At 36.9% G+C, this 19,657-nt stretch overlaps 1 protein-coding gene across 8 annotated transcripts in view; it reads left to right on the plus strand.

Moving 5' to 3' along the window:
• Positions 1–6,958: 6,958 nt before the first annotated feature.
• FIGN (fidgetin, microtubule severing factor) overlaps positions 6,959–19,657 on the plus strand; it is a 131,709-nt gene continuing 119,010 nt past the window's right edge. The window contains exons 1-4 of one of the 8 annotated variants that reach the window (XR_008711890.1): positions 6,965–7,682; positions 8,456–8,625; positions 15,502–15,626; positions 19,362–19,547. Coding sequence is in view for 1 of the 8 variants with exons in the window: in XM_055572404.1 (XP_055428379.1) it covers positions 8,601–8,625 (25 nt within the window). In the remaining 7 variants the exon portion in view is untranslated. Of the gene's footprint in view, positions 7,683–8,455; positions 8,626–15,501; positions 15,627–19,361; positions 19,548–19,657 lie in introns of all 8 variants that reach the window. The other 7 variants (XR_008711892.1, XR_008711889.1, XM_055572400.1 and 4 more) reach the window with 7 other exon arrangements.

Genomic DNA, 19,657 nt, shown 5'->3' on the forward strand with positions numbered 1-19,657 from the left:
GTATCTTGCTGTCCTCAACAGTGATGACTATGAAGTATGGGGGGCATTTGTGCATTAGCAAGAAGGAGACGGAGAAGAGAAGTATGAAAAAGGGAAAGGTGAATGAAAATTACTGCTTGGAAAAACAACAGCAGTGTTTAGTGTTCTGAGAGGAATTTTATTTTTCTTCTTTTGAATTAAAAAAAAAAAAAACGCTCATGGCTTGTGGCCTTAAGGAGAGCAGCACAGGAACAAGGCTGCTTTTGTACTCTATTAAGGTTGAGATTAAAGTCCCTGCTGATAAACTGAACGTTCTTTAAAAGTGACCAGAAGCAAACAGTGTCTGTTTGCTGCTCCTGTATTACCAAGACACCACCGAGAATAGCGAAGAATATACTATTTGATCTTTTTAACAGGTGGACCAAATGATTGCAGTTGGCTCTAGTACATGAGATGCTTTCTGCAAATTATTGTTTCTGGTTACAAACCTTTATAATATCTCAGAATGAATTATGTATGTATTTCATGTTTTCTTTTCTGTTATCAGCCTTGATGTTCTCATTTCAAGTTTCACCCTAGCCTCCTAATAATGCAATATTGAGGCCATTCAGACACTAATTATGCCTCCGTGGCTTTTTTGAAATGACTAAATCAGCATCAGTTCTATAATTATCATTAGCAAGTTTGTATCAGTAGCTCACATCACTTGAAAAGCTCAACTTAAATGATTTGTGAATATCCTCATCTAATACATAAGACTATAGATACACACAGGTGCATGCATATTGCTTTATGTAAAATATAAAGTCTGTACATCTATATTGTATGAAATATATTTTCAATGCAATATTAAAACATTATTTCCATAGCTTTAAATATTAAGCTAGACAGAGACACCCAAGATACCTGTGCTTTAAAAGCTTAGTTGGGGTGAGCAGTGTAAGGAAACAGAAAACTATTACTTATACTTAAGGCTAATCTGATGTCTTCCTCATTTTCTGAATGTTCAAATAGGAATCTGGCAAAGATGATTGACAGGAAGAAGTATCCAAATGCAATTCTTCTGTATTTTCATTGTCTCTGTTCTTGAATTATTGATATTGCCAGTAGTCATTTGCCATGAAAACAAATCAAGGTATATATGGTAAGCACTTCCTTGAATGCAACACTTTTGTATTTTAAAAAATGTTTACAGTGTGCCATTTTTATAATTTATCAAAATGGCAAAACTGATGGGAGGAAAAACTACAGCTAAATAAAAGTGTAGTGCAAATTAAAATCTTAATTCTGTGACTAAAAGCACAAATGCTGTGTGGAAACATGGGGGCGGTGAGAGGCCAGGGAACACCAGCTACTGAGGGAAGGTAGGAAGATTTCTTTGTATCACTTAGAACGGAAAGCCTCACCTTAAACAGGAAAACCTGATAAGAATTGCTCTACTTAGGTCTCTTTAGGAATAGTGGAACACACATCAAAAGCTAAGCCATTATACTTCCCAGTGACAATCTTTTTTTTTTTTTTTTCCACACCACCTAATACCAGATCCTTGTTTTGTACAAAAAAACTTGTGCCAGACTGTAGTATTTTATGACCTACATTATTACCCTCTGGGTAGTCAAATGATGGTGCCAAACTAATTATTGCTTTGTCTAATTTTAAATCCAGGTCTATGGAGATTAACAGCTTGCACATTAATTCAAAGCACCAACAGCCCACCTAACCTAATGCTGTTTTAAGTGAATTAAAAATCCTGTTTAGGAAACTTTAATATACTTTAAATGAAGGAAATGTGCATCTATATTTCTATCCAGTATATAAAAACCAAATTCACTTTGCTTATTTTGCTTGCCCAAACATACTCCAGGGAGGAACTTTTCTTATCTTCAGGCATTACTTCCCTTGAAAATGAAATACCTGCTAAGCTAAAAGCACAGGCTGAGTGGAACTAATTGTAAAGTGGCAGTGGTGATGGTGGGGAGGGGGAAGTGAAATAATGAGAAGAAAGACTATGTCCAGGTTGAGGAAGAAAAACATTCCATTCCAATGCATTGTACCTTTTTATATCTTTGACATTAAATGAATGCCTTTAAACACACTGACATTTTGTAATATTACAAAATGAACGTACAGTATTGAGCAATCAATACAGATAGACCATCTATAAAGAAGGCAAGGAAGCATATCACTGGACCCTACAGGAAGGATTGACAGTTTGAGGGACCAGAAAATGATAGTCCATTGCAGTAACTTCCCAGCCCGTCTCCCTGTTTCCAGTTCTATTAGCTATATCTTCTTAAAGCAGGTCTCAGACCTCATAAATCTCCTGCTTAAAAACCCACCTAGAGCTTCCTGTTACCTACCTACTGCAATGCAAACCTCTCATTTAAGGACTGAATGAAGTTCCTCCATAATGCATCCCCCATTCTCAGCCCCATCTTTATTTCCTGCTTTGTGTCTGTACAAAGCAAGGGCTCAACCAAACTAAACCAGTTGCCGTTTCCTGCAAAGGAGAACGTAGTTTTGTTCCTTGCTGCCTTTGTGAAGGTAACAGGTCAACTCGTTAATTTCCTAAATAAACAGTTTACTCACTAAATGTTTATTGTCACTATTTTAAGCACTGGGGAGAAAAAGAAAAAAAAAACAAAGATGGAAATTACAATGATGCCTGCCCTCAAGAAGCTTACAATATAACAGAGGGATCAAATACAAAGATACTTTTAAAATGATGTGATAATGAGAGAAAGAGATACAGAGTCTTTTCCCAGGGGAAAGATACTGAAGTGCCCCTAGGAAGGCTGGGAAGTCTCCCTTGAAGGAGATAAGAGCTCTGAGTGTCTGCAGGGAGTTAGCGCATAGAAGAGGAGGGCAAACACGGAGCTCAATAAAAAGCAAGGCACAGAGGGGACAAATGACATGGTGTATGCAAATGACAAGCAGTTTGTTGTGTAGGAAAATAAAGATTGAGACTACAAAGGCCAGGAAAACTGACATCTCCTTCATGAAAGAAGCCATATCTTCTGGACAGAACCCCTTTATGAGTCATTAATTATAGTTCAACATTCACTTTGAACTATATTTATCTGGGCACATCCATGACATATTAATGTCGGTTTTCTTTTAAATCCTCTGCAATTTTTAGGGCAATGCTTTTAACCACAATAAGTGTTCAGTATGTACTTTTCCTAAATGAGATTGAGAATCAGGCAGAAGTCGCAGCAAATATATGAACAGTACCACCATTTAAAGAGTGAATGAAAAAAAAACATAATTCTCAGGTTATTAGAAGAAAACACTTCTGCAAAACCAAGAAAACATCTCTGGTGAACCTATCACAGGATTTTCCGGTTGTCTCTCCACTGTAGGGTGAGGTCACAGAAGAGATATACAGACCACTCTAATGCCATTTGACAGTACCTGTATTCAAGTGTAATTCTAACAAATTGAGTAATTTCACAAAAATGAGGTCAAGGTCTTCACTTTTTTTTTTTTTTTTTTGAGGAGGGGAATAGTGCATAAGAACTTCTAAGTAGTCTCAGTTGAGGTGCAAATGAAGATCCTTAAACTGCAATTTTATGGAAACATTAAAAAATTACTGTGTCAGTAATTTGCATTATTGTAAGACACTTCAGATTTTGTGAGCAATATGAAAAAAAAATGTGTAGGTCTTGTAAATAGCTACTAAATCTTGGAATGTTTTTTGAAACACAGTTTGGAAGAAGATATTACTAGTTTAATGTTTTATTTAAAATAGTCCTTGAGTTTGAAACTAAAAAGCAGTTTTAAAAGTTGAATTGTGTTGAGCATTTCATAATAAACCATACATTATAGAAACTTATTTTTCTCTGTAAAGCATCTTGTCACCTTCTTCTCCTTCATCTTCTCTACACTCTACCCTCATCTTTCCCTTGTTTTCCTCTCCCATCACGTGGGAAAAGCACACCTCTGTGTCTAACCTGGGCCAAATTCTCCTTAGTCCAGTGCAGACAAACATAGGGGCATCTGTAAAATCCCTTCAGTATCAGCTTATTTTCTTACCCGTTGTTGTTGTTGATATGTGTAGTGAGACTAAGAACAGGGAAAAGTAAAATAATTTTTCCGTCTGAATGATTTTGAGAGGAAAACACACACAGAGAGACACACACAATTCTGTAAGAAAAAGGGATACTTTATGTTTACTTTTCTTCTGGTTTTCTTAAAAAGCCCAAGTCAGAATATACTGTGTATTAGAAATTCATCTAAATTTCTACATTTAAAAAGTAAAAGAAAGAGATAAGCAATGTACATAATGCAGTGGGAAAAACAATTAGCCCAGGTTTTCATTGAATTAACTCTTTCTTTGACTAGCCAATCAGCTTTCTCTAAAGACTCAATTTCTTATTCTCATGTTACCACAAGAAAAGTTTCATAAAATACAGTATAGAGATAGGTATCAATTATAACCAGAAAATTTAGAATACAACTTTAAAAATATAGCTAGAATACAGTGACTATTAAAATGCTATTTAATTGAATCACATATTATAGTTTTATTAAGACAACAAAAATGAAACATTGTGCCAATTTTACAACAATAAAAAAAATGAAACTGGAAAAACAAAGCTTCATATTCCTCTGCAAAATGTAATGTAAGAAAAGCAGCCTTTCCCCATACATAAGAAGATAGAAAGCTCGAAATAGTGGGATGATGAACTCCACTATGGATTTTATTAGTTGTGCAAATCCCATAATATTTTATTACATAAGCCTTTTTTCCCCCTGGGAATATATGTAATTTTGAACACTTTGAAAACTCTATGTAAATATAAGCAATGATCTTTTGAATAGTTTCCATTTCTTTGATTCCAAAGTTAATTATGCTCATTCATATGGTGAACGATAGATTTTATAATCCATATTTCAAATGAAGAGAATTGGAAAGAGTACTACTTATCTGTGAATGAACTTCTGCTAACCACACTTTTCCTGCTCCCTTTTAAAAGTAGGACTTAGCTTACTTTAAATACTGAAAATGAATTTAAGTTGATCATCAAAATACATTGTTTTTACTCAGTGGTTATTCCATTATTTCTGTTTTATTCAGTGTTTTGGTTTACATGAGGAACTGTAAATTCAGTACTAGGAATTTAGTGTTAAAGGTTGATGAGCTTTGAACTTTTTTTAACAAACAAGGACAGAAGAGTTTTGCTTGAATTGCACAGAGGGCTTGTCATCGGCATTCTCCACATGGGCAATAACTGAAATTATAAATTCTTCACAGTTGTTGTTTAATTCATCTGTACTCAATCCAACAGTGACCCATAGATACTTTCCTACACTTATTTCTTTGTGGTGAAATCCAATGGGCAACTTCTCATAATATCATTTTCAAAGCTATCTTGTAAATATAACCAAAGGGGCTTCAGTGTTCTCTGTTAATCAGAATAAAGTTCTTCTGTTTTATCTTGAAGCCTATTTTTTTTTTTTAAATGCACAAAAAGGTCAAATCCATTCCAAATAGAGATTTCATTCCCTGGAAGTACTTAGTAAGATTTTGAATCAGTTTTTTTTTTTTTTTTTTTTTGTCTTTTAAATTCTGTCATCTGCCTAGATTTAACTAAAGCAATGTTTCTTTCTCATTGTGTTAGTTAAATGTATTCATTCAATAGCTATCTGTTTAAAGGTAAGAAAATTACAGGACAATGAAATTAATTTCGGACTATACATATGGTATATTTTAAAAGCTGCATTTCATCATCTGGAGAGTTGCAATTTAGTCTATTAAATCTATAACAGAGAAGTGGAGGAAATGTGAATACCGTTTGTTATCAGGAGGGTCAGTCTTAAAAAGTATATTTTCGGTTCCAACCTTCAAAGGTAACATTTTCAGCTTGATGGGCTCCCGGTCGAATATTTAATTCGCCTCTTTCGTTCTTAGCTTAGTTGAAATATAGAGGGCCGGGTGTCCACCAGGCCAAAGTATAAACTTACCATTTATCTATTAAAGTCATATTTAATGAAAACGAAGAGAAATTATTACCTCACTCACTCTCTTTCTCATTACAATTTCTAAAGAACTTTGCCGGGCACATTATCTCGTAGACATCATGATCAAATGTTATTGTTTGCTTTATTATCTCAGTTGGATGGTTGGCTAGTCTAGAATGAAATAGGTTGAAGGCAATACTCGCAGCCTAGAAGTCTGAATGAGGTTCCCATTCAAATGATCCTGGTTGTTTGGGGGTGGGGCGGGGTGATTAGTAAACCAACTGAGCTTACCCTGCATAGTAAGCGTCTGGATGCAGCACATTTACATCTAACAAGAGACCCCAGAAAACGTGTGTGTGTTTCTTAAACCTTATGTTCCGAACAAAAGGCTATCTCAGCAACAGACAATCAGCACTGCATCGCTCCCTGGGATGCAGCAACACATTCAACTGCACATTTCATTCTTCTTCAGCTCCCAGCACCACAAAGCCCCTACTCTCTTCCCACTCCTGGGTCCCCAGATTGCTCCCTAGAAGGGGGCTGGGAAAGCTTGGCAGGCTAACGTCTATGCCTGCGCACCAGCCGCCCGCACCAGGGGCCCCCGGGCGCTGCGTTCCCCAGCCCGAGTCGCCTGGGGGAGATAGGGAGGGGAGCCGGAGCAAGGCAGAGTGGACCGCACACCTAGCCACTTCGGATCTTATTTATTCACAGGGCGGCGGGGGAGGGGAACTGGGTGAATTCGGCTTTCCCCCCCGAAGTTGCTTCCTCTTTTTTGCAGATAAAGTCATTCTCTGGCTGGTGCTGGGAGCCCCAGGGAGAGTGAGGGTGAGGTCCCGGCTCTCGGGGGTCTGGGTCCCGTCCTGTGCGCGGAGTCATGGGGGTGGGGAAGGTGGGAAGCGACGAGGCAGCTGTCGAGAGGGCCTGGGGCGGGCGGGAGTGCGTGCGGGGAGGGGCGGCGGGCCCCAGAGCCGGGGAAGGAGGGCTGGGAGCGCGAGGGCCGGCTGGTCACGCGTGGGAAAGAAAGGCACCCCCACCCCCTTCCCTCCGGAGGTACCGCTCCCCTCTCCCCAGGTTGGGCCGCCCGAGAGTGCGGGCAGGCAGAGCTCCGGGTCCCGGCGCGCGTAATCATGACCTCCGGGCCCCCTCCGGGCGGCGCGAGCGCGTCGGCAAGGCTGGGCGGCCGCCGCGGCCCCGGCCGTGTAACATGACCCGAGCGGCCGGCCGGCCAGCGCGGCGCGGCCATTGAGCCCTCCCTGCCCATGAATCTCTGGCGCGTCTCTAGCTCGCTCTCCGCTCGCCTCCCGCCTCCCTTTCTCCCCCTCCAGCTCCGCGGGCTCCGTGCGCCTCTCCCTCTCCCTCTCGGTCCTCCCGCTGCCCGTCTCTCTCCACTGCCCGCCTCTCGCCACTGCCTCCCGTCTTCTCTCCCTCACGGCAGCCTCCGTCTCTTTTCTCCCTCTCTCCTTTGAAAACTGATCTTTGGCTCTTAGTGTGAAAGTGATTTGAATTTGGCTCGGCGGCGCTCTGCGCCTGCGCCCAGCCTCTGGCATGCTGGCTCCTTCCAAGCAGCTGTTTTGGGTTTGAAATTCCAACATGGCAGAGGCTGCAGTCCGTCTTCCCTTCAAAAACTTGGAATGATTTCAAATCATAGGCACCTTCACTTAACCCTAGCTTCCATTCATCAGCAAACACATCGGATCGATGCTACGCTAAGCTATCGGGTTTTCGCTCCGCGAGTTCAGGTAAGAGGAGCTTCGTAGTTTTCTACCATCTGTTTAAATTTGTTTTTGTGGTTGTTTGTTTAATTTTTAAAGAATATAAATACATTCAAGACGGTAATGAAAAGAGATCTTCGAGTTGTGCCTTAAACATTAAATTTAATTTGCACTCGTTTCTATTCTGTACGCCAACCTGCTGTCTAATTTCTCTGTACAAAGTAGCCCTGAAACATTAGAATGCATATTTTTGCTGCTTAATCATTGTAACAATAGTGTGGGATTAAGAGTTCGCGATTTCAAGAATTTCGTTTTCCGATATATTGGGCTTACTTATTACTCTCTTTTTTACTTCAAAAATAAAAAATAAGAAAGCGGAGCCATAGGGTGGGGCTAGACTTTCTTCGGGAACTAACTTCTAAGTAAATAAGAAGTGTAAATAAGAATCTTGCACACACAAAAAGTTAAGGTTAAATTACAATCTCGTGACTGGAGGAACGTGAAAATGTCAGAAGATCGGTTGCAGAAAAATGTAAGCACATCATCTTGGATGGGGTACAGCGTGGTGGGCGTATTGTTGGCAAGGAACGGGAGAGAAAGATGTATAATTTAATGGTATATACAATCCACTGATCCTATTACCGTCCTCCCCGGAGCTCTTGTTAGTTTCAATGGGAGTGAGTGAAATTGACATGGACTTGCATTCCTGGTCATGTGCTTTTTTTCCTTTCTTTCTTCTCCTGTGATCTGAGATCCCCTTTTTGTTGATGTTGCTTTCCCCCTTAATTATATGCATGTAGGTTAAATGAATACCTGACGAAAGGGCCCACGTTTCAAGGCAGTGACATTTGATAGCTGAGAGGAAAAGTGACTTTAATGAAAAGCAACCTTTGGAATTCCTGCTTGTGAGAAATCCAATTCAGCTTTTTGTGCTGCCAGCAAGAAATGATCAGTAGCACCAGTGTTTATGGTATGTCAGTTTTGGAATTTACTTCCTTTGCATCTAAATAGGAAAGACAAATTAAATAGTATGATAAAACCATTGGAGACTCTGCTTGTCTGCTTGGGAAGCAGCTGTTAATGATATATAATTCCTATATATATATGTGTGTATATTTTAATTTGTTAAAATGCTTGTTTGCTTTTGCTATCACTTGTTTGTATGTTTCAGTTTTTGATTAATAAATTACTGGAGTCCACCTTTATCAGTTTTAGCTGTAATCCCAAAGTTGCATGTTACTAGTAATGCACTATGTAACCGCTGAAGTCAAATGGTATGTAAATTAGTTAAACTCAGTATGGGGTTTTTTGGGGAGGGGGCTGGGTGGAGAGGAGAGAGGGCGGGAGTATGGGGAAAGACTCCTTGCTAATGAAAAAAAAAAATGTATATATATGTACACACACAGAAGTGGATGAAAATTTTTTTCTCAATCTATTAATGCAATTTGACTCTGCTCTCTCCATGATTGCACTTTGTAATCAGTTCTTCTGAGTGTGGTTTTTTGGGGGGCAGTGAGTGAGTGAAGGGGTATCTTTTACATGAAAGTAAAAAAATGTATTTTGATTGCTTAAAGTCCTTACTGCCTTTTAAAGAACAGTGGTAGGGTTTTATTTTTTTCCTTGCCATTCACTTGTCTGCCTGTCAGCGCTTTTTACTTTTAACCTGTGACAGAATTAAATAAGCAGGCACTGAAATTGACTTTGTTTGAAATCTCTTTCTTTACCAAAAAACAAGTCAGATAAATGGAGTGAGAGGGGGTTTTCAATAGCTCTTGTGACCGTGTGTATACTTTGTAATATTCAATTAAGACTAGAAGGAAACAACAAAAAGATGTTAAAAAGTATTTTGCATAACCAAAGGATATGTCCACTTTAAAATATTTTTTTGCTTTTTGTTTTTGTTACATATACCCCCACCACCATGCATTCACCCTGAAAAGAGAGAAAGAAGGAAAGGGAGAGTATGAAATAAAGAAAAACCAGTGGGGCAAAGCTGCCAGGGGTCTGTAATGTGGCCGTGGTTACTGCTTTCTCATAACACAAATGTGAATACAAGGAAAGGCACTACAAGAGCCGATGCGCGACAGGCACTTCTGGTTGGACTCTGGTGACTGTTGAGCTAAACACACACCGCTCTTACATGGTAGGAAGGATTTGATTGAATTTTGCATTTGGAACTTGTTGACTTTGAAGCGATCAATAAGAAGACTGTTTATTTTAGATGCACATAATTTGCCCTGAGAAATGTTTTAAGGAGGAAAGAGCACAGCTTTTTTCCCCCGGAGCTGTTGGAGCGAATGGGATTGCCAGATGGGCGATTTCCCTCTGTGATGTTAAAGCTGTAATATATATTCAGAGCAGATTGGGCTGCTGCCTGTGATGAGGAGGATATTACATTTATAAATTTTAAATCGGAGCTCGGACAATGTGCTGAGAGCAGAAATTGGATGGTTTGACTGTTCACCGTATTGATACTTAAATGTGATTTCTGGGTAGTAGTAATAATAATTATTACAGTAATATGTAAAAAACACATTGGGGTAGGCAGTCATATAATTCATGACATTTAACAGCAGATTTAAATGTATAAATTGCCCCCCCTGTCTCTGCTTACTATTAAATAATAGTCACATCATTTATTTCCCTGTGTGTTTAAATGCATGTTGCGCAAGAGATGTTCATTCAGGAAGCTTGTTATCATATACTAGAATTCTGCAGAGGAAAAGTTTATATGTAATCTATAAAGTAGACACTTGTGCATATGTATAGAGGGGCATCAGTGGTTCCTCTTTTGTAATTCTCTTACTTTGATTATTTTTAGATTTTGTTTGTCTCAAATGTGTGGCCTAAAGGAGCCAGAGCTACAGACCTAAAAGGCTGGAAAGTGGGCAAATGCTCACACTCTGGCAGCTCTGCTGTTGCAAATTAAAAGTGTGTTGTGGTCAGGAAATGAAAGCTACAATGTCTCTTTTGAACAAGTCGTTTATCAAGAGAAACATCTATCAGGGACTGCCTTGTCACATTGATCCTCTAAAACTTAGGTCCGAGGTGGAAGCTGCTTTGATGTTTTTGATCCTAAATTTAATACAACAGAAGAAAAGCAAGGATATTTTGACCAGGATAGATAAAAAAAATGTTTCCTGGAACCAACAAAATCTGTTTATTAGTATTGTACTATGTGTAAGTTTTTTGGATGTAACAGTTGAAAAGGTTGAAGAGGAAACCCCAGCCTTTTTAAACTGACCGTTGTACATATTTGTAGTACAGTCAGTTTTGGCTGGCTTCTTGGTTCATATGGACATTTTGAAAGTGATTGTTTTAAAGGGAAAATTATTTTGAAAGTGTTGTGGAACAATCTAGAGAGAATTAGAGTTTTCATGCATTCAGGTTTTAGAGTGGCTCTCTTCCCTTCATCTTCTCTTTTAGTCCTTGTTTCTATTTCCCATCTTCATTTCATGTGTGACATACTAGCTTTTAGTGGAGAAAGAAACAATTTTTTTCTATTAAAATCATTTCCCAAAACATACTTGCTCATATCATCTTTATTGTTTATTAATTGTGCATGTGGATCATTGGCAATATAAATTGCAGGGACTCACAAGTCTTCCATAATTTCAGCTTAAGTTAAAAATATAGGTAGGTAACAGATTAAATATGCCATGTATCTTTGAATACTGAATATGTTGCATGCGTTATTTGAATTTTAAATGGTATTATTGAAAAAATGACCAACTTTCAAAAAAAATTTTTTTTTTTAGTGAAAGCTGTTAAAAGCAGCCCGTTTCATATTTGGAGGTAATGATGGAAGTGTTCCTTCTTTGGAATAGACTTTTGGATACTTGTCTTTTACTGCTGGTGGCTATTTGCTATTTCATATGGGTCTATCAACAACTAGACTGTGGTAGGAGTTTGGGGAAGTGTAATACTTGCTAATTAATCATGTCTGAAATGAAAGAATCATAGCAGGGTAATAAAAATCTCATTGTTGTTTTCCTGGAAGAGGGTAAGACTTCTGTTTGGAAGCTGTACGTGTGAGTTGACTTGCTTTTTTCTTCTCCTAAAAAGACAGTTTATAGGGGCTCTTGAGAATTATTTCAGGAACCATCTTTTGAAAACAGAATATTTTTCTTTTTTCTGACTGCACTGAATCAGTGAAATTCTTAAAAATGTCTCTGCTACCTTCTGAGTGAAAACATAGAGGTTTTTTTCCGCAGTTCTGTTAAAGACTACTGTGACTGAGTTTCCCAGTGCTTTTTTCCCCATACATAGAACATCTTTTTTGTTGTTTTTATTCACATTAGGCAGGAACTTTGGAGGCAGGTACTTCTGATAGGCATACAAGAGAGCAAAATTTTTGTTAATTACTTTTAGTTAGTACAAGAGTATGACCGGGGGGAGCAAGGGGACAGTACTTCCAGGAATCTAGAGACAAGTCTGTATTATAACTTGATGTTTCTAAGATAGTTTAAAATACTAGCCGCCTGAAAAATAGATCAGTAATATAATTATAAGTACATTATTTTTTGCCTGAGTCTTGCAATGTCACATTTTAGGATTTAATGTTTTGCTTAGTTTATGCATGGGGAAAGATTCTGAAAGTTTTAAGTGTCTGCAACATTTTTCAGAATTTTCATCTCAAGGTGAAAGACGGCTATGCTGTTTTTGTCTGTGAGTGTTTGGATGTCTTGAATGATTGCCTAATTAAGTAATCAGTTTTAATGGTCCAAAATCAGCAGAATTGCTAGGTGTATTTGAAACAATTGCAGGCTTTTATGTTTTGTACTTTCTAATTTGTTCCTAGAACCTCAGTTTGCTAAAAATGTATGCTGTTTTGCCTGTGATATTCTTGAGTACAAATTTTACATACTTCTTTTGTAAAGTATATTTATTTTCGTAGAACTAATGATTTTAATTACCAGGAATTTAAATTGATTTGTAAATTTTTGATGGGGAGAAATTGTTCTGCAGAGGTTTGTGTGAAATACTGACCTATAGTACTGATTGATAAGATATGATTGATCAGCATATCTGCTTTTTTATCTTTGGCCACTGATAAACTAGAATAAACAAATGGCACAGAAAACAATGTAATTGTTTTCTTTCAGTGGAAAAACTTAATATAATTGCTTCTTTGGAGATATATAAAAGTTACTGTTTTATTAAAATCAATTAAACTTAGAAATTATTTTGGGGTGCTACTTGGAAGACTTCGAGTCCAAAAATTATTTCACCTTTAAATTAACTCTTTCTCTCTCACACACACGCACCAGATTATAGCTAATTTTAAAAAATCTTACTAAAAATGAAAGACTTGTAGAAAGACTGTTAATAAATGCCTGTTTAGAAAGTGCTTTTCTAGTTGGGTTTTGTCATTTTCTTCCAATTTTTCCCCTAAACTTGAATTTTTATCAAGTTTCTCATTTAAATTACGGTAGAAATTTCAAGCCTAGATGCTTTGACATGATTGCTGATTACTGAACCTTTTGATATTTTTGATGTTATCATTTAAACGGCAGTTGTACTTGAGGGGTACTTACTACAAGAAATGCAGATAGTGGAAATAAAAGGTAGGTAAGAATACGGTAAAAATAAATTGTACTGATAAGTCTGAAGCAAATCAAAAGCAGGTGGGTATGCAGTTTCCTCAGGGCAGCAACGCAGATGCCCACTCAGGAGCTCTGCCTCAGCTCCGCATACATACGAGCGCCGTACCTGTTGACGACAATCTTAGTGGAGAGACTGAGCCGCAGAAAAGATAGGTGACCAGAAACCATCCTAGTGTGAGATATGCTATGGCTCTTTCTGTTAATAACATTTATGTACTTTATGCCGCAAATCTTCTCGTTGTCTTGTTATTCGAATATTGACACTATGCTTCACATTGCATATGGTGGGCTGTGGTTTCAGAGTACATTAGAAGCAGTGAATTCAAAGGAGAATTTTAATGCAGATGTATTTGTGTGGAATATATGTATAAATGGATGAGTTTTCTTGGATTTGAGCTACTGGGACTTTCACAAAGCATTTACAGCATTACTGCTTCCAGTCATTTTTGAAACTGATACATCTTGAAAGTAGAAATGCATGATTTATTTTATGAAGACCCAAGTATAAACTTTTTTTACCCTGCAACCTGGCTTAAGTATTTGTAACTTTTATGTTAGGAAATCTTTTTTAGAAAGTATCTTTTTAGGTAAGATTGGAAAGTTTGCTTCCTGTTAGGATTCTGTTCTTATTTTCATGTGAGTTACTAGTGGTGCATAACTTACAGAATGTATTTTCTTATCGTAGAATACATCATGTAAAATACTTATGAAATATTTTCTTTTCCCCAATATCTTATTGTTGAGAATATCTTTTACTCAGTTCCTTGCTTATGAACTTATATGTCTGCTGGCAGTTTATATATTCAACTTGTGAATATATTGCTGGCAGGAAAGCAGAAACTGAATTTTACTTTATCCACCAAAAATCTGATATTTGTTCCCCCCCATCTAATATTTACCTCATGTCAATTTTATGCTTTTTAAACAACTGACAGTTGATTAAATGCCATATACTTAGGACAGTAAACTCATCTGAGAATGAGTGACCTCTCCTTTCATGCTTTGGATTTAGGAAATGTTATTCATGGAAACAGTAACATTCAAAATAATAATTTTAAAGCAGTATAATGTAAAGTCGGGGGTTTCTAGGTGTTGCTGTAAACTTTTTGCAATTCTTCTGATTTATTATCCTTACCGTCAACATATATTGTCACCTTCACCTCGGGCTGGCTACATGATTTCTTGGCTTGGTACAAAATTGAAATGGGGGGCACCTTGTTCAAAAATTATTAAGAATTCAAGACAGCAACAGCAGAACATTAAACCAAGCGCAGAGCCCTTCTGTGTGGGAAACCTCTGGGCCTACCCAGGTCACAGGTCAATGAAGCAGGCCCTGCCTTCATTACCCACAAACTTTGTGGAAGTCACTGGGTTTCCTTCATGGTGACTGACCAGTCCACAGTGATTCCACGTGCCCCTGCCTAAATGCTGGTGGTTGTTAAGAGCCTTGATGGGAAACTGGACCACTAGGTATCTTCTGCTCTTTCTATACATGAAATAGTGACTGAAATATTTGCCCTTATCTTATGTTGCCTTTTGCATTCCCATATATCACTGGAATTTTTGTGCAGATATTCTTAAAAGCAATCCTGTTTTGTAATTGTCTGCAGACAGGTACACATTAAAATATGTATTCCCCAGGCACAGAATGTTTAGGGTGGGAGGATTTCAGTAAGATTTGAAATAAGAGCCTGTGAGTTTCTCTGTTGCTTTGTACCACTGCGACCCTACCCAAGTTTCAAGCACAAGTGAAATAAGTATTTTTAATGTAGATTCTAAATTATCTAAAACTATAGAAAATTCTGACCATTGAGAAATAAAAACACAGCTTATTAAGTAAGGGAAAAGGGGCAAACATAAAAAATAATTACCTTGTTATAGTAGCAGCAATATTGATGTTTTGACATTAGAAAGTGGTATTGTAGCTGTATAAACATGTGGTGACATGTGTTAGAGCTGTGTTAAAGATGAAAAGTAACTCTTTCATGCAGTGATATTAACTGTGCAGGATGTTATATTGAAATTGTAAACTTCATTTCTGAACTTAAACAGGAGCAGTCCCCTTCCCCCTGAAAAATGTAGTCACCATCTTTGACTCCTTTCCCCATTGGTTTGAACAGTCTTAAATTGATGGGTAGATTAAACGTTTATATCGTTGCTTCCAAATATACTTCTCAATGAGATCAAGCCTCATATCGAGATCCCTAAAACTAAATTTTGAAGTCAACCGGCTTTTTCAGATACGATGGAATGTCCAGCAAGCAATGGATCTGAGTGCACTTGAAGTTGCACCATTTATTTTCAAAAGATATTTCCCACATCAGATGCCTCTGCCAGGAAGAAAAATATCAAAGAGCTCAGAAAAGTAACTATTCTTTTATGTAATCCAAGACTGGTGGTGGGTTGGGGAGGAGGGCTTTAAGGGTATTTCTGAAGAAAGAAAAAAACTGAACTTATTTTGAATGCCTTGTTAGACTTGGTGGAGAGAAATACTATATGTGAGACCTTCTAGAAGGAAAACTCTTTGCCCTGTGTAATAACAAGGCATGCTCTCTCAGTTGACATGTACTTTAATGGGAAGAGGCTTTGAAATAGCTCTTACAACAGTGTCCCATTTAATTATAAAGTCACCCCACAGTTTAGGAATCTTTTGCATTAGAGGCATTGTAAACCTGAATTTTTTAAATAGGTAGTGAGTCAGAATGCATATATTCTGTGTTGAATAACCTATCTACAAAATCTGTAGTATAATTTGGGAACCTTCTTTTCCCACCTTGGTCCTATCCTTTAGTATATTGTGTTTTCATATTAAATGTTTAGCTTTAAAATAGATTAAACTAGGAATCTGGGTAAATATGTGACAATATTAGTGCATTCTTATGACAAAAATAGCTGTTTATTTCCTTTCTAGTCACTTCCTTTCTATTTCAAATTGAAGTTAAGATTATAAACTCTTTCTCTTAGATCATATACCTGAATGATGCTAAATTATAAATCTTAATTAGGTATGATTCACTGATTTTAATTTTACAAGATAATTATTCTGAGTAGGATAAAATGTTCCTTTAATATTGAAGGCATTTTCATTACAATACCCATTTAAGATCAGACAAATGCCATTAAATAAACAGAGTCCTATTAGTCTTTAAAGCTTAACAGGTAATACTTTTGAATTTAAATATATGAAGAAATAAGTATATGGATAGGACAGCCTTCCTATTTGCACACTTTGAGTGCTTGTGATAAATTTTGCTACCAGAAATTACATGAATCTAAAAGAATCTTTTCAGTAAAAATTACAGTTTTGATTATCTAAATGGAAGATGCTCTTGTGCATGTGTGCAGATCCATTTCTTTGTGAAGGTACTGATGTCAGGGAAATGCTTTTGGTATTTCTTTATGAGTAATTAGGTTAACGGGGTTAGTTGGAAAATGTATCCTTTCCTGGAAAATGAAAAATTACATTCAAGCAGTGGTAAAAGAGTAGAACATAATCATGACTTTAAGTACTTAAAAAGATATTTTATGAGTCATTTTTAAAGAATAATACTCAATATGTAACTTGTTAAGAATAATAGCCATTTTTACTTTTTAGAGCACATCTGTATTAAAACTGACTTTCCGTTCATGAGTCACAAATCTGGAGTCAATTTTAGGCCCAACGTATAAAAGATGTGGATCTAATCCCCCACACCCCCTTGCTGTGGTATCCTGCTCCTATAGTATTGGTATAAAGTTCTTACAGAGAGATTTTCACTTGAATTATTCAGGCAATTAGGCAACATTTTTGAGGGGAACACTAATATGACCCACAGGTAGGCACTGGGATCCCACATGGCCTGAATCCTTGTCTGACAAATTAGAAGGAGGAATTTTGTATGCCTGCATGAACGGTGCTTTTTCTTTCTATGGGAAGATTTTAAATGTACTAAGTATATGATGTATTCCCTAATTAGAAAAACATGTTTTAGGTAATTCTAAGAATACTAATCAACTAATTTACTTATGGATTGTAAGATAGTAGGACTAAATGTTATTCAGAAATAGATATTTACTGAGTAGTGTCTTTCTAGAAAGAAAGAAAAATCTACCTATATGCAAATCCCTTTTGAGATTTAGGGATTTTTGTTTGTTTTTACTTTGTTTTACGCTTTTGTTCATTTTTTGTTTTTGTTTTTTTTCCTACTATGGGTGAAATGTCTATCAACAATATTTAAGAAATAAAATTATTAGGAAAAGAATCTAATGTTGGAAGTTCTTTGTTATGCTATATTCTTTTAATAATGAGTACATACAATGCATTATTGCTTGCTTGTTTGTTTGTTCTTAATTTGTGTCTTGTTTTATGTTGTTGTAGCATCAAAGTAAAAAGACCTTACAGGAAACTATTCTGTATTGTTTATTTTTAAAAATACCCAATAAGAATAGTACAACCTGTGGTATAGGTTTGTTTATAATGATGAGCAAAAATCCCCCGTTTTACCCTAATATAATTCTATTTCCTTGAAATCTACAATATCAAAATGCCATTACTACTAACTACAATCTAGGAGGTATTGATGATATACAATTGTAATGCACATGTGTACCTAAATTCATATTTTAAAAATATTTTTCTATAAATTCTAATAGCCAGTTTTGCAGGTGTCCTTGTGCTTGGGGCCAGTGAGGGTTGGATTTTCTATTTTGCTATTTGCAAACTCAACAGAAACCTTACTATCTCATCCATCCTCCTGCTCCTGGAATTCATTCTTACCCATACCTGTGTTTTGAAAGGCTGAGGCCTTTTCTCTCTCTCTCTCTCTCTCTTCTTTTAAGTATTGCTCTGTAGGACTATTTATTACCTGATCATCTGGAAAATCAAATTTCACTTGAGCCACTGGAATATGATATTTAGATCATGAGGAGGTAGCTTGAAATAATTAAGAAGGTATTGGGCAGTGTACTAGGAGTAAAGTGTGGAAGCATTTTTTGATGTGGACAAAGTAAAAGACCGCTTGTAGAAATGAGGAAATAGCTAAAGGCAAAAGAAATTAAGGAAATTGTTAAGGAAGCTAAGGATAAGGACTGTTTTCATGTGGCTGTTGCTAAAAGTGATGTTGGCAAAAAAAAAAAATCTGATATAATTATCTGAGAAAGCATTATTTATTAGGAATTAGCACATTAATTGGAGAAGGCAATGGCAACCCACTCCAGTACTCTTGCCTGGAAAATCCCATGGACAGAGGAGCCTAGTGGGCTACAGTCCATAGGGTCGCTAAGAGTCGGACACGACTGAGCGACTTCACTTTCACTTTTCACTTTCATGCATTGGAGAAGGAAATGGCAACCCACTCCAGTGTTCTTACCTGGAGAATCCCAGGGACGGGGGAGCCTGGTGGGCTGCCGTCTATGGGGTCGCACGGAGTTGGACACGACTGAAGCGACTTCGCAGCAGCAGCAGCAGCACATTAATTACCACAAATATTATAATCTAAACAAATTATATTTTCCTTTTTTAAAATGGCAGGTTCTGTACCAAATCTTGCATATACATGATTTGTAATCACCCAAATTAAAAGAATTGTTCCCCCCCCCTTTTCTTTCTTTTAATTTGAAAAAAGTATAAAAAGTACACATGCCTTTAAAGATGATTCATATTACTCTTAGGTTCCTTTTTCTCCTTCACATACTCGATTAGGTTATACATCAAATGAAGTTATAGAAGAAAATCTACTGAGGGTTAGAATATATCTTTTTTGTCTTCTTTTGGGAAATAATGCATTTATTTTCATTATAGGAGTTCAAATCATTAAAGTAGATAGCTATGATTTAAATTGATGTGAGTAAAGTTTAAGGGTAAGTTTTATATCTACCCTGTAAATACTAGCTGTACCTTAATGACCAAAAACAAAACAAACAAAACTTGCCAAAGCTCCATCTCAGACCAGTTAAATGGGAAGTCAGAGGGATGACCAATTTCTTTTTCTTTTTCTACCCCAGTGATTCTAGTGTAAAGTTAGGATTGAGAATCACTTCTCTGAACCAAATATTTATATATTGCATGAGCTCTTAAACTTCTTGTTTTAAGTTTTAATTTTAAAAATGTCATTTTTCCCAGTTTGAAGTCATAAAAATAGATCTACTTAGAATGAATGAACTGATTCATACTAGAGGTAGTTCACTGTCTGACTAAAGTTCAGCAACAGTCTATGAAGAATCATAAGAACATTGTAAGAGAACATTTCACCTCTGAAAGGTGAAAATGATGACATCAGCAGATAACCTACAGCCTATTGTACCTTGGGTAAGTCCTTCAACCTCTCTGAGTCTCAGTTACTGATGATATAAAAGGGAAGTTGATCCAGTGACTCAAGATTTTTTTCCAGTTCCATTTAATCCACGATGCTTGGTCAT

The sequence above is a fragment of the Bubalus kerabau genome, chromosome 3 (assembly GCF_029407905.1).
Source record: "Bubalus kerabau isolate K-KA32 ecotype Philippines breed swamp buffalo chromosome 3, PCC_UOA_SB_1v2, whole genome shotgun sequence".
NCBI classification, from domain to species: domain Eukaryota; kingdom Metazoa; phylum Chordata; class Mammalia; order Artiodactyla; family Bovidae; genus Bubalus; species Bubalus kerabau.